The 16,470-nt window shown below is 25.1% G+C and overlaps 1 protein-coding gene across 1 annotated transcript; it reads left to right on the top strand.

Moving 5' to 3' along the window:
- Window positions 1-249: 249 nt before the first annotated feature.
- Window positions 250-15,838, top strand: LOC122503153 (fatty acid synthase-like). The gene is made up of 14 exons (XM_043613601.1): window positions 250-630; window positions 1,927-2,177; window positions 3,252-3,477; window positions 3,942-4,363; window positions 5,401-5,694; window positions 6,100-6,310; window positions 7,993-8,153; window positions 8,411-8,728; window positions 9,214-9,740; window positions 9,806-10,083; window positions 10,177-10,554; window positions 10,780-11,921; window positions 14,386-15,093; window positions 15,710-15,838. Exons 1-14 carry the CDS (start codon window positions 501-503, stop codon window positions 15,821-15,823), a joined length of 5,160 nt encoding a protein of 1,719 aa, XP_043469536.1. The 5' UTR covers window positions 250-500; the 3' UTR covers window positions 15,824-15,838.
- The last annotated feature ends 632 nt before the right edge of the window (window positions 15,839-16,470 follow it).

Genomic DNA, 16,470 nt, shown 5'->3' with positions numbered 1-16,470 from the left:
AATTAACTTTTTTTTAAATTAAAAAAAAAAAATATTTGACAAAAAATATTTCCAAACCGTAAAAAAATATTTAAAAATATTTTCAATCTTTAAAATTATTCAAAAATATTTTTCTGACTCAAAAAATATTTTTAATCCATAAAAAAATATTTTTCTAACTTAAAAAATAGTTTCCTGCCTAAAAAAATATTTTCAATCCTTAAAAAGATAATTTTCTGACTTGAAAAATCAATTCAATCCTTAAAAAAAAATTAAAAAACATTTTTCTGACTTAAAAAATTAAAAAAAAATATTTTCATGACTTAAAAAATATTTAAACATATACTTTTTTCACTCTTCAAGGAAAAAAGAAGATTTTTTTTTTGTTGAAAGGGAAAAAATATTATTTACATAAATTTTTTTTCGTCTTCAAGTGCATTAAATTTTTTTAATTTTACACAAAATTTAAAGAATTCTCGAAATAGAGAGAAAAAAATTGAAGTTGATACATTGTCACGAAAATGGGGGATGAAATAGTGATTACGGGGATATCTGGAAAATTTCCAAACAGTGAGAATGTACAAATGTTGCAACATAATCTTTTAAATAAAATTGACTGTATCACCAATGAAAATCCACGCTGGGAATGCAGTACGTATTTTTTATTTTTCAAACACTTTTCAAATTAGCAGTTTTAAACTTTTTAAATTCAATTTTTTTTCATATTGAAACATTGACTTGAAAAATGAAAAAATAATAAATAGAAAAATATTGACTTATTTATGTTTATTTATTCATATTGAAATATTGACTTAAAAGAAGAAAAAAATGAAAGTATTTTCATTATCAAGTATCAAAATTATTATTATAATTATTATTATAATTAATATTTTCATTAACATTATATAGTTATTATTTTTATAAAACTCTAAAATTCTATTTTTTCTTTTTCTTTTTTTATTTTTCAATCTTAATTTTTTTACTTGAGAGAAAAATTATCAATAAATTTACTAAATTTTTTCTTTTTTAATTAAAATTATGCCCTGACATTTAATTTAATGCAAATTTTTCTAACTAATTTTTATTACAGTTCCTTTTACTCTTCTAAATATTTGCATATATTTGTATTTTCTCTTTATTCTCATATTTCCAATAATGAATTTGTTTTTATATTTGCAATAATTCATTTATTTTTATATTTACAATAATTAATATATTATTATATTTGCAATAATTAATAAATTCGTAATATATTCGTTAAACAATCATTAAACTGTAACATATCAAATTTAATAACACGAGAAAAAAAATGAAAAAATCTACTGGGAATCGAACCACTGCCAGCATTCTAGGGAAAAAGGATGCCTTACGCACCACGGCCACGCTCGCACATGAAAATTCACTTTCATATTTATGCAAATTCCACCTTGTTTTACATACAATTTATGAATTTTATCACTTCCTGTCAATAATTACCAGAGAAATATACTGAAAAAATAGTATTTTATTCAAATAACTGTTTACTTGGCTATTAAAAATAATTATTTATTCGAAACAAATAATTATTTATTCGATACAAATAATTATTTATTTTAATCAAATAATTATTTCTTCGAAACAAATAATTACTTCTTTGAATCAAATAATTGTTTATACGAAACAAATAATTATTAATTTTAAAAAAATTTTTCTTTGGAACAAATAAATATTTCTGTGAAACAAAATAATTACTTCTTTGAAGCAAATAATTATTTATACGAAACAAATAATTATTTATTTAAAAGAAATATATTTTTTTGAAACAAATAAGTTTTATGTAAATAAAATTAATTTTTTTCAGTATAAATAATATTCAAATTAATTTTAAGTATTTTTTTTTAAATGAAAAATCATTTTAAATTAATTCGTCGATAGATAATAATATTAATTATCTAAAAATCAATGTAGATAATCCTCATGTACCATCACGAACCGGAAAGATAAAGGAAATAACGAAATTCGATAGAATATTTTTTGGTGTTCATCCAAAAGTGAGTAATGCAATGATTCCCGAAATGCGAATGATAACTGAATGTACCTACGAGGCTGTGGCGGATGCTGGAATAAATCCACGACAAATGAGGGGAAGTAAAACATCCGTTTACACAGCCACAACATTCTCAGAATCGGAGAAAGCACTTTTTTACGAAAAATTCGAGGTATTTTTTTAATTACCTTAATTTACTTTCCTTAACTTAAATTAAATTTACTTTCCCTTTCTTTACTTTAATTTAGTTTCATTTACTTTAATTTACTTTCCCTTTCTTTACTTTAATTTAGTTTCATTTATTTTAATTTATTTTACTTTACTTTAATTACCTTTTCTTTAATTTACTTTTCATTAATTTAATTTACTTTAATTTCCTTTCCTTTACTTTAATTTACTTTCCATTACTTTAATTTACTTTAGTTCACTGTATTTTACTTTACTTTTCTTTCCTTCATTTTAATTTACTTTATTTTCCTTTTCTTCCCTTCATTTTAATTTACTTTATTTTCCTTTCCTTTAATTTACTTTCCGACCTTTATTTTAATTTACTTTTTTTAAATTTGATTTAGTTTACTTTATTTTCCTTTATTTAAATTTACTTTTCTTTAATTTGCTTTAGTTTACTTTACTTTTCTTTATTTTAATTTACTTTCCTCTAATCTACTTTCCATTAATTTAATTTACTTTAGTTTACTGTACTTTAATTTACTTTTCTTCCCTTCATTTTAATTTATTTCTCTTTCCTTTCCTTTAATTTACTTTCAATTACTTTAATTCACTTTCCATTCCTTTAATTTACTTTCCTTTTCTTTACTTCAATTTACTTTAATTTGCTTTAGTTTACTTTACTTTCCTTTAATTTACTTTCCATTAATTTAATTTACTTTAATTTTTTTTACCTTAATTTACTTTCCATTGCTTTAATTTACTTTATTTTTCTATCTTTTAATTTATTTTTCTCATTTCCTTTTCTTTATTTACTTTCCATTACTTTAATTTACTTTTCTTTAAGTTACTTTTCTTTCCTCTACTTTAATTTAATTTACCTTCTTTTAATTTATTTTAGTTTACTTTAATTTATTTTAATGTACTTTAATTTACCTAAATTTAATTTAATTTAATAACAGAAGAATAATATAATGATGACGATGTAATAAATTTTTTCGTGAAATCTATTAGACTACAAAAGCCTTGACGCAACTTGATAATTAAATTAAAAATTGTAATAAAATTTAAATTTCAGCAAAACAGTATTGTTGGCACAAGTCGATCGATGCTTGCAAATCGTATTTCTTTTTTCTTGGGTCTAGTGGGTCAGAGTATTAATATTGATGCCAGTTGCTGCGGAAGTTTAACTGCTTTGGAACAAGCTTACCTTGATATTAAAAATGGACGTTCTGATAGTGCAATTGTCGGTGGTGCAAGTCTATCCTTGCATCCATATCTATCTCTGCATATGTCACTTTTAGGTACGATTTCGTTTCTCAGATAAAAAAAAAAAAGAAAAACGAAAAAAAGAAAAGTAAAACAAAACCCTTCGTGAGGACACACCCTCCACTTGCGGGGACTTCATTCTATTGGCTAGTTTTTCAAGGTCAGACGTCAGCCAATCGTCGCCGCTTGACCTTGAGAAGGCGAGCCAATAGGAACGAGTCTTCTATTCAAAGGAAGCAATCAAACATTTTTTCTATTTTTTTCATCGAAAAAATAATCTTTCTATCTTATTTTTTTTTATAAAACAACTTTTCCATCTTCTTTCTTTCGTAAACAATCTTTTTCATTGTTTTTTCTTTCATAAACCATCTTTTCCATAATTTTTTCTTTCATTAATGGTTTATGAAAGAAAAAATAATGGAACATTTTTTCTTTCCTAATGTTTTATGAAAGAAAAAATTATGGAAACCATTTTTTTCCAAAAATTGACTAATTTCAGGTCTAATTTCGCCCGACGGAAAAACAAAAGCATTCGATAATGATGCGAATGGCTATGCACGTGGCGAGAGTATTGTTGCCGTTTTTCTACAAAGGGCCAAGGATGCAAATCGTATTTATGCCGAGGTTAAAAGTATATTATCATTACCGGGACCTACTGATGATAATTTACCGGCATTCTATCCGACGAGTGAATTTCAAGCGAGTGTTTTTCGAAAATCATTGAAAGATGCAAAATTAGAGGCAAAAGATATTAATTACATTGAAGCTGATGGCTTGGGAATAAAGGAAACAGATGCTCAGGAAATAAAGGCTATTGATCTTGTTTTTAATGAAGGTCGAATGTCACCACTTCTCGTTGGCTCTGTTAAAACAAATATTGGCTATTGCTCCAATTCCAATTCACTAAATGCGATTGTTAAGGTTAATTATTTACGTCAGCGAAAGCAAAAAAAGAAAAAAATTGTTTTTTTTTCTTTCTTTCTCTTTTTTATTTCAAATCGACGAAAAAACAATTTAAATATATGCACAATTTCCATTTTAACACATTATTTCATTGATGGAAAATTTTTATACGTCACATTTGAGGAAAATGACGAAAAGAATTATGTTTATACACCCACAAAAAAAAAAAGATATATTTGAATCAGAGTCAACTGGAATTTTTATTTGTTTTAAATAAATTTTATTTGTTTCAAATAAATTTTACTTGTATCAAATAAATTTTATTTGTATCAAATAAATTTTGTCTAATTCAAATAAATTTTATTTGTATATCAAATAAATTTTGTCTGATTCAATTAAAATTTATTTCTATCAAATAAATTGAATTTAGTTTAAATAACCTTTTATTTGGTTCAATTAAAAGTTTTATTTATGTCGAAAAAAATTTTTATTTGAAACAAATAAATAATCTAGTTGACTCAGAAACAAATAAACTTTTATTTAATTCGAAAAAATTATATTTGGTTTAAATAAAGATTTTCTTTGGGTGTAGCAAAAATTTTTTTGTCAATAAAAGAAATGTTTACAGCAAACATTTTTTGGGAATAAAAAATATGTTTATAGTAAACATTCTATTTGGAAATAAGAAAATTTTCATTCTTTCTTAGAAGGAAAAAAATTATTACAGTAAAAATTCTCGTTTAGAATAAAAAAAATATTGATGGCAAACATTCTTTTTTTTTAAACAAAAAAAATATATAAAGCAGGAAAAAAATTCTTCACCTGGAACAGCGATAAGTTTCTCTAGAATAGCGAAAGTATAATAATTGAAACAAATATAAATTTCGCTAATGTAGAAAAATTTGCAGCTGTTTCAGGTAAAAAAAAATTATTTTTTTAAAGTAGAAAATAAATAAAAGAAAGAAAAGGATTTTGAAAAAAAGTTTTTCTCGTGGTAAAAATTAAAAATTGATCCTAAAAGTGAGAAAATTCATAAAATCGGTTTTTTTTATTAGATTATCACTGCAATGGACAGAGGAATGATTCCACCAAATTTGCACTACAAGACACCATCAAATATGATTCCGGCTATTAAAGAGGGACGAATTAAAGTGCCAACGAACTGTATTCCATGGGAGGGAAAATATGCGGCAGTTAATTCAATATCAATAACGGGACTTGCTGCAAATGTTATTCTAAAATCTTTTAAAAAAGACAAAAAAAATCAAGGCGCACCTGATGATAATTTAATTCGACTGATTATTGCATCAGGAAGTACGGAGGAATCCGTGGCTTACGTTTTGGACCAAGTTAGTTACTTTATATTATTTACAAAAAAAAAAGAAAAAAAAAGAAAAAGAAATTAACACTATTCTCTTGAAACAAAAATATATTTTCAAAATAAATTCTAAACGAAAATATTTCTCTTTAAATAAATGCTAAACAAAAATAATTTTTCAAAAATAAATACTAAACAAAAAATATTTTTTTCTTTGGGTCTTTTTGGATTTTTTAAAAATATGGTTTAAAAAAAATTTTAAATACTAAACAAAAAATATTTTTCTCTTTGGGTCTTTTTGGATTTTTTAAAAATATGGTTTAAAAAAAATTTTAAATACTAAACAAAAAATATTTTTTTCTTTGGATCTTTTTGGATTTTTTTAAAAATATAGTTTCAAAAAAATGTTATTTTCTCTATTGTCTCTTTATTGTAGTTAGAAAGCAAACCTGTGGACGTTGAAATGGTTCAACTTCTTTATAATGTTTTTGAAACGGAAAATACTGGGCATTTATATAAGGGATATACATTATTACCACCACGAGGTTTACCGAAAATACGACAGAGACAAATTGAATATAATTCTGGTTCGAAAAAACAAATTTGGTTCGTCTATTCTGGAATGGGTTCGCAGTGGGTTGGAATGGGTGAGTTTATCTTGTTTTTCTAGTATTTTTGTTCTCATCTACCAAATTAATTTAATGAAAATTTTGTAAAAAAAAATATTTTTTGCAGAAAGTGCTTTTTGTAGAAAATACATTTTTGTAAAGAATATTTTTTGTAGAAAATATAATTTGTAAAAATCATTTTTTATTGAAAATATAATTTGTAAGAACTATTTTTTTCAGACAATATTCGTTGTAAAATATATTTTTTCCAGCAAATATTCTTGGTAACAAATTGTAGAAAATAATTTTTTATAGAAAATATTTTTTCTGAATAATATTTATTGTGGGAAATTTAATTTTTAAAAAATTGTTTTTTTTTTAATATTTCTTGTAAAATATATTCTTTTCCAGCAAATATTCTTGGTAAAAAAATGTTGATTGCAGAAAATATTATTTCTAAAAAAATTTTTTTTCCAAATACAATAATCATTTTGCATTTAAATTGAAAATCACTCACCACATTTTCACTATTTTGACTGCACAGTTTCAAAAAATATTTTCTTTCTTCAATGACACTGAAACAAAGAAATAATTCATTTTTAATAATGTAAATATTAAAATTGTTTAATTTATTTTATAATTAATATAAAAAGAAAATTGTCCAACATGTTTTTTAAGTGGTACAACTCAAGTATTCGTCAGACATATTCTCGAGGAATAAAAAATCAAATTTATAAAAATTTTCATTTTCATTTTCATTTTGATAAATCTTATAATAGGTAAATAAATGTAAGTCAAGGATGGACTTTCTAATTTGATTTCTAGCTTTCATTAAGTCAGTTTTGTTTTGCCTTTTCTTTGTTAGAAAATTACCAAGTTTGCATACAATGCTAAGTATATTCGTTGAAATATGCTCATGAATTTTTTGTATCAAATTAATAAAGTCATGGCTCAATTTGTTTATTGCAATAAATGAAGGTACTACTATACTATATTTGCCACATCTCGAATTTAAATATTAGACCAATATTAATAAATCCAATCATTAAAAAAAAAAAATTTTTTTTTTATATAATAATAACAACAATAATAAAAATAATAAAAATAATAAAAAATAATAATAATAATAATAATAATAATAATAATAATAAATAAAAATAATAAAAATAATAAAAATTCAACTGAAATTAACTAAATTGTTAATTTACTCAATATAAATTAGAAATTAATACTTTTTACATTAATACTAATAATTGTAGGATTCATATTATTAATATTAATATTAAATTAACTAAGACGACCGAGAAGAAAAAAATGTAATTAAATTATTATTATTATTTAACTAACTATTATGATGATTATTATTAACATGGAAAATTATGATTTGAAACTACAAGAGAATACAATAGAAATACCATTGATATTTATACCCAGTCTGTTTATTTCTCGTTTATGAGAGAGTTTTGTCGCCACCTAACGAACAGTTAGACACTATTTTGGCGCGAAATTCAAATTTAATAAATCAAAAAAGCGAATTAAAATAAAATAAATCTTAGCCTAATATTTATATATTCGATACAAAAAACTAATTTTCTTAATTAAACATCTTTGAAATCAATTTATTCTTACGAATTATAAATAAAAGTATGAAAAAAATACAAAAAAAGTAAAAACTTTTGTTTCCTTTTTTGTTCATAATTAATTTTTTTACTTCATTGTAGGGGAAGCCCTCTTAAAAATACCTGTCTTTGAGGCTGCAATTCGAAAATGTGACGCCGCTTTAAAACCACGTGGTATTGACATTTTTCGTATACTGACCGAGAAGGATCCAAAAATGTTCGACTACATTGTAAATGCCTTTGTTGGCATTACAGCAGTTCAAGTAATTATTCACAAAGATTCTTAAAAAACCATCTTTAATTTTTTTTTCACATCTTTCTTTAAAAACCTTTTTAGCTTTGCCTAATAGTTTTTCTCTTCTTTTTATTTTCCTCATATTATAGAGAAAGGATTGTATTTTTGAATCTCTACATCTATATTCAAAAACATTTAGCAAAGAAAAAAATTTGGGATCAAAAATTATTCCTGTATGAGATAATAATACTAATACTGTTAAAAAAATGTTCGTGTAAATTACAGATTGGATTAACTGATGTTCTACATTCGATTGGAATAAAACCAGACTACATAATTGGTCATTCTTTGGGAGAATTAGGTTGTGGTTACGCTGACGGATGCATTACAGCAGAACAAATGGTACTTTGTGCTCTTGGTAGAGGTTTAGCATCCGTTGAATCGGATTTAATAAGAGGATCAATGGCAGCCGTTGGTTTGTGCTACGAAGAAATTCAACCTCTCTGTCCTCCCGATATCGACGTTGCTTGTCACAATAGTGCCGAGAGTTCGACAATCAGTGGTCCAGCTGAATCAATGAAGACATTCATCGCTGACTTAACAGTAAATCCTTTTAATTTTTTACCTACATTACAATATCATTACAATTTTTTTTTATTTAATACTTCATGGACAAATTTTTGGTGCATCAGACGTTGTTGACATCAGACCAGTTGCTCCAATAATTTAATGCAGCAGATGTACCGATTTTTGGTCAGCAAATGCTGTTCCAAAATAAATGGGTACAGTTGGGTTTAAATGAGTACAAATGGATACATTTGGGCATAAATGGGTACATTTGGGTTTAAATGGGTATATTTGGGTATAAATAGGTACATTTGGGTATATTTTCCACTGTTGGTGCACTAGAGGTCCAAGATTCGTCACCTCGGTTGTACAAAGTCAACCAAAACAAATTACAAATAAATTACAAGCGCTTTACTAACGTAAAGCGCTTGTAATTTATTTGTAATTTGATTTCGTTGGTTTCCACGTACAAAAATTTCTCCACTACAGTGTACTATCATCAATTTTCTCTTCTTTAACAGGCAAAAGGAATTTTCGCTCGAGAAGTGGCCTGCGGCAATATTGCCTATCACAGTCGTTACATGGCACCTGTTCGTGATTTAGTATTGAAATATTTCAATCGCGAAATACCAAATCCAAAAGCACGAAGTGACAAATGGCTGAGTACATCGATACCAAGAAGTGAATGGGGTTCACCAAAAGCACGACTCTGCTCTGGATTCTATCACATGAATAATCAATTGAGTCCCGTTTATTTTGCCGAGACGGCGAAAATGATTCCCAATAATGCAATTGCCATTGAAATTGCACCACATGGATTAATGCAGGCCATCCTGAGGAAATCGTTATCAAGTGAAGTAGTCAACATACCATTGACAAAGAGAGGTCATCCTGATAATGTGGAAATTCTCATGGCCGGTTTGGGAAAATTGTACTCATCTGGTCTCAACATTAAAATTTCGAATCTCTATCCAAAAATCGAATATCCCGTGTCTAGTGGCACACCGTCCATATCGTCGTTGATTAAATGGGACCACACCAATGATTGGTGAGCAATGACGAAAAATTGAAAATCCTTTTTGTAACAAAAAATTAAATGCAATCTGCTTTCAGGTTTACTGATTTCTATGAAGAACCACAAGAAATAAAAGAAGGAGAGATGAAATTCTCGATTCAGTTGGAGAAAGACGATTGGGAATTTTTGAAAGGGCATAAAATTGATAATAAAATTGTCATACCATCTTCGTTGTATTTGAAACTTGTTTGGAATGTTCTACGGGAAATCAGTGAGGAAAGGGATTTGATTGTCTTTGAAAATGTACAAATTTTCAAGCATCAATTAATTATTCCCCAGAGCGAAGAAGTGAATCTAGTGGTGATGGTACAAAAAGGTAACAAAACCTCTTTCTTTTCTTTTCCACTTCGTGATTTTCAGAGCTTCGAATTCTGAACCAATCCGTTACATAAATAAATAAATTTTTCAGGAACTGGTAATTTCGAAATTACCAACAACGATCTGTTGTTGTGCTCGGGTAATGTTTGTGACGCCGATAAAAATGCGGAAGTTTTCACAAATAAACGAAATAAAAATAGCATTTCTGATCTACTCCATAAAAATGATGTTTACGATGAATTACAAATGCGTGGCTATCAATATTCCAATTTGTTTCAAAGCATTATTAATTCAACGACAAATGCAACATACGGCAACCTAATGTGGAAACATAATTGGACAACATTTGTCGATGGAATATTTCAATTGTTCTGTCTTGGTAATGATGCTCGGAAAATACAATTGCCGGTGAAAATTGGAAAAATTACGATCGATCGTAAATATCAGGAGAATCTAAAAACAACAGAAGGTGAGTTTATTCCGAAAAGTTGTGAAGAATCATTGTAACTTTGACGCTTTGGATGCTTCGGACAAATTCGGGTCCTCTCGTGTCGCGTCGTTACCGAATCCTAAACGAGGTTGCACGATCGAACCCCAACCGAATATTCTCCACCATTTGCTAATCTTCTTCTCTTTCCACTTCGTTTTTTCTTTTCTTTTCCGATTTTTTCTAATATTCTCTTTTTGTTAATAGGAATTCCGGTACAAATTAATCGACAGCTGAATGTGACGATTGCCGGAGGAATCGAAATAAAAGGAATCGTCATGACGCCAATTCTCTCCGATCCAACACAGGGTGAAGTGATTGTCGAAGAAATACAAAAAATCAAAACAACCTGGAACTATTCAAAGCTAAAGAGACAATCGCGCCTCACACAACACTGGAAAGCAAATCAACTCGTAACATCCGATCCAAATTCAATAAATTGGGTCGATGGTTGCCTGGTCAACGATCTTTCAATAGAAAAAATCGCCAAAGTCGAATACTCCTCGATAGAAACATCAGACATTTTGCAAGTCTTGGGAAAATTAGTCACCATCGATCTTGGTTTGAATCGACTCGAACCAAAGACATTTGGTCTCGAATATTCAGGAATCGATTCCAAAGGACGACAAATAATGGGTCTATCATCAAACGGAACACTCTCCAATTTTATCTCAATCGATTCAATATTCACTTGGGAAATACCAAAAAATTGGAGCCTAAAAGAAGCCGTAACCGTTCCCCTAGCCTACACCGTCGCCTACAATGCACTATTTCTCAAAGGCGGAATAAAAAAACAAGAAACAATACTAATTTACAATGGTACAACTGGTTTTGGTCAAGCGGCAATAAATCTAGCCAAAAACGAACAATCCGATATATTCGTCGTCTATAAAACACAAGACGAAAAGAAATTACTGCAAAAATTATTTCCCTTTATATCAATGAATAATTTGTGTCATTCTTCGGATACGTTTACAGATCAAGTGCTAATGAGAACCAAGGGCAAGGGAATTGATCTTATCATCTACAATGGAAATGATCTGAATATCATTAAAAAATGTCTAGTTTGTACAAAAATGAATGCTAGAGTTGTTATCATTGGCGAGTTAGAAGAGGCTTTTGGAAAATCTGTAGGAATGGAAATATTTTTGAGGGAAATAAGTCTCTATTCGGTGATACCGAGAAAAGTTTTGATAGAAACGGATTTGATGACAAAACAAACATTGGCTAGAATGGTTGCTGATGGTTTACAATCAGGTGTTGTTAAAGTACTCTACGCCAATTATTACGAGAGGGAAAATTTACAGAAAGCATTTTTAGATGGTATTGACGATAAATTGAACGGCAAAGTAAGTTTTATTTTTGAAATATTCTTTTTATCCCCGGGACACTACTTTAAATTCGCTAATACTAGAAATCAAAAAACTATTCTCAAAAATTATAATCAAATTCTTTAAAACTATTCAATTATTTAAAAAAAATTGATAACATTCATACAAATTTTAATTATTTTCATAAATAATAACATTTTTCAAAATTAATTAATTTTGAATAGCAATTTCAAACAAATTTCGAAAAAATCAATTATTTAACGAAATTTCTATAAATTTTTCTCAATAATTCAATTACTTTCACTAATAATAACATTTTTCATGGAAAATCAATTATTTAAAATTTATTGATAAAATTTTTAAGCAAGAATTCAATCATCTTTATATATAATTAAACTCATCGAAGAATTTCAATTATATTGAATAATATTTTAAATTCATTAATCGAAAAATTCAATTATTTTCACAACTAAAAGTTTTCGAGAAGAATTTAATTATTTAAAATAAGATTTTCATAATATTTCGAAAAAAAATAATTATTTAAAACAAAGTTTATAAAATTTTTATAAAGAATTCAATTATTTTCAAAAATAACAAAATTTAATAATAAAATTCTTCTCAGGAATTCAATTATTTTTGAAAATTTTAAGAAAATTCTTAGCAACTATTCAATTATTGTCATAAATAATGAAATTCATCGCAGGTTTTCAATTATTTTTAATACAATTTTACAGGAATTAATAAAAAAATGTAATTACTTTTGAAATTTAATTTCAATTCCTAGAAAAAATCAATTATTTAAAAAAAATTTTTTTTTTAAAATTCTTTAGAAGAATTCAATTATTTAAAAAAATATTAGAATTTTTCACAGGAATTCAATTATTTTCAAATATTTTAATAAAATTGTTCGAAAGAAATCAATTGTTTTAAATTCAATTTTATCTAAATTTTTAAGGTCCTTGAAAAAATACCGAAATCTAAATATTTTGAAATAATTCAATTATTCTTTTAGATTTTAATAAAATTTTTCCCAAGAATTCAATTATTTAGATAAATAATTCTTCAAAAGAATTCAATTATGTCGATAAATAACAAAATCATTCCCAAAAATTCAATTATTTTGAGCCATTTTAATAAAATTCTTTGCAAAATTCAATTATTTTCAAAAATAACAAAATTTTTTTACAGAAGTTGAATTTTTTTTTAACAATTTAATAAAATGTTTCGCAATAATTTAATTATTTTCATAAATTAGAAAATTCTTCTCAGGAATTCAATTATTTTTGAAAATTTTAACTAAATTCTTTGCAACTATTCAATTATTTTTATAAATAATAAAATTCATCGTAGGATTTCAATTATTTTTAATATAATTTTACAGGAATTGCTCAAAAAATTAAAAATTTAATTTCAATTCCTCGAAAAAATCAATTAATTAAAAGAATGATTTTTTAAAATTCTTTGGAAAAATATTAGAAAAATATTAGAATTTCTCACATGAATTCAATTATTTTCAAATATTTTAATAAAATTATTCGAAAAAATTCAATTATATCGATAAATAACAAAATTATTCCCGAAAATTCAATTATTTTGAAGCATTTTTATAAAATTCTTTGCAAAATTCAATTATTTTCATAAATAACAATATTCATCACAAGAATTCAATTATTTGTAAAAGTATTAAATTTCTTCTTGGAAATTCAATTTCTTAAAAAAATTCAAATAAAATCGTTCGCAAGAATTCAATTATTTTCACAAATAACAAAATGCTTTTTAGGAATTCAATTATTTTTAAAAAAAATTTAATAAAATGCCACACGGACATTCAATTATTCTCAAAAATTTTTAATAGAATTCTTTGTAAAATTTAATTATTTTTAAAAGCTTTTCGCAGTTCAATGATTTTTAATATCTCCTATTTTTATAAAATTCCCAAAAAGAATTCAAATATTTAAAAAAAATTTTGTTAAAATCTTCATATGAGAATTCAATTCTTTTTATAAATAATAAAAAATTTTCAGGAATTCGATAATTTAAATTACAATTTGCATAAAATTAGTCGAAAGAAATCAATTATTTAAAAATTTTTATAAAATTCTTCCCAAGAATCACATTATTTTTATAAGTATTTAAATTCTTTCATGAATAATAAAAATCGTTGCAGGAATTCAATTTATTAGCAGGATAAGATAGAAGTAAATATTTTTGCTGAAAATTAGGAAAAAGTCAGGAAAATAAAATAAATTTTTGTCAATTTTGTGAAGTGTCTAAGACAAGTTTTTTTTGGTGGTCAAGTTTAATTTTTCGATAGCTATTTTTTTACTACTTTTTTTAGTTTAAATATACTTTTCTTAAAATTAATTATCGAGTGCAAAGTTTGTGATTATAATCGTTGTAAACTTCACCAACCTCCAAAAATAATTCAAAGAACAACAAAATATTTCTTTAATAATAATATAATCCTTTAATAATTTCACAGATTATAGTAAAAGTCCAACCGCAAGATTCGAACAGAGCACCAGCAATTTCCCAATATTCCTGTTCAAAGAAAGGATCAATATTAATAATCGAGGGTCTAAATAATTTTGGCCTCGAATTAATCGACTTTCTCATTGTACGTGGCGCGAGGAATATAATTATCGCAACAAATTCCAAAAACTCGAGACAATTTTCCAATTATCGTATGAATATTTGGCGTAAATATGGTGTGACAGTGGTATTACGTGATAATTGTGATTTCACGAAAAAGGAACAAGTAAAATTGTTATTAAATGAAACGTCAAAATTGGGTGAAATCGAAGTTGTCTTTGATCTACAGCGAATGAATGTAAAACAGAGAAATACAAATGTTAATAATTTATTCACCAGGAATATTGACGAGGAATTAAAAAAATATTCAAATGGACAAAAACTGATTATATGTTCAACAGCAACCGAATTAAAGGAGAATTTCAATCAACTATTAGAAAGGGAAACGGAAATTGTCAAATTATGTGAGAAATCATCGAAAGTGCAAAAAACATATTTTATTGTTTTTGGTTCAATTGAGGGGAATTCGGTGACGAATTTGGAGGAACAAGAATTATTGACAATTCCCAGAGCTATTGAGGAAATTGATAGAATAATTGGAGCAAATGTTTCGATTGTTGGTGTAACGTATAAAACAATAATTCACGAAAGTCAAGGGGTAATTCGAAATTTAATGTTATTATTAATTTTAGTCAAAATTTAAAAACAAAAATGCAATTAAACTAATTTTTGGTAAATAAATTTGAGTTGTTGTTATAAAAATAATTTTTCTTAAACTAATTTTTGTAACAAAAACAACAAAAAATGCAGTTAAAATATTTTTACTGCATTTCAACTTTATTTTTGTTGTTGTTACAAAAATAACTTTTTTTTAACTAATTTATAAATAAATGTGATTAAAATATTTTAACTGCACTTTTTTGTTGTTGTTTCAAAAATAATTTTTCTTATACTAAATTTAAAATAAATTTTTGGGTAAAAATTAATTTAAGAAAAATTTGTAGAAAAGAGGAAGAAAGAAAAATTATTCAAAAATGAATTTGAGGAACATTATTCTAAAATTAATTTAATAAACATTTTTCTAAAATTAATTTAAGAAACATTATTCTAAAATTAATTTAAGAAACATTTATCTAAAATTAATTTAAGGAACATTATTTTAAAATTAATTCAAGAAAATTATTAAAAAAAAACAATTTTAGAAAAAATTGTTAAAATATATTATTTACTATTTTTAGTAAACACTAGTTTCAGTAAATTATTTTTATCTACAGGACACTAATGCTGTAACAGAAGAAGAAGAGGATGAGGAAACATTATTTAAGGCCTATTTATATAAAGTTGATCCAATGACAAAGAGTAAATTTAAATCACTTAATATCTCTTGAAAATATTTTCAAAAAGAAAAAGAAAAAATTAAGAAAACTGTTTTCTGGATTATTTGAAAAAAATTGTTCGTAATTTATAGTCGAAGTAAAAGAATTATTCTAAAAATGAGAATAAAATATAATTTAGAAAATTTATTACCAATTAAATTGAATTAAATCAAATTAAATGAAATTAAAATAAAACAATAATAATTTTAATAAATTAAATTATTATTAGAAAAATATTTTTTTAATATTAATATTTTTTTAATTAAAAAAATATTTTTTCCATCAGTCTACATACTTAATTTATTCTTTTCTTAACTCTAGACGTAAAAATCAATATTACAGTGAATATCATAAACATATTATTTATTAATAAAAAAAATTGTAATCTACACAAAAAAGACATTTATTTTTAAATTCATGTATATCAAACATTCATAATTCTTCCTTCCAACCAAAAAATACAAAAAGTCATTAAAGGTGCGCAAGAAAAACAAATGTAAACAAAAAACAATCTTACAAAATAAATTGGTTTTTATTAACAATGTAGTAAAATTTTATTTACTTAAATTTATATAATTATTTATTTACAATAAAAGAACAAAACATTTTAATTTGCTTTTTTATAATTTCACATTTATTATTTATTTACTAATTAACTA

Source organism: Leptopilina heterotoma, unplaced genomic scaffold (genome assembly GCF_015476425.1).
Source record: "Leptopilina heterotoma isolate Lh14 unplaced genomic scaffold, ASM1547642v1 Lhet_108, whole genome shotgun sequence".
Classification (NCBI taxonomy): domain Eukaryota; kingdom Metazoa; phylum Arthropoda; class Insecta; order Hymenoptera; family Figitidae; genus Leptopilina; species Leptopilina heterotoma.
Note: the sequence above shows the minus strand (reverse complement) of the source record. Positions and strands in the feature narration are given on the sequence as shown.

Bases quoted from the DNA above. Each gene is read 5' to 3' on its own strand.
- LOC122503153 (XM_043613601.1), top strand. From the start codon at position 501: ATGGGGGATGAAATAGTGATTACGGGGATATCTGGAAAATTTCCAAAC. The intron at 2,178-3,251 runs GTATTTTTTTAA...TTTAAATTTCAG, and splicing joins TTTTTTACGAAAAATTCGAG to CAAAACAGTATTGTTGGCAC. The intron at 9,741-9,805 runs GTGAGCAATGAC...ATCTGCTTTCAG, and splicing joins TGGGACCACACCAATGATTG to GTTTACTGATTTCTATGAAG.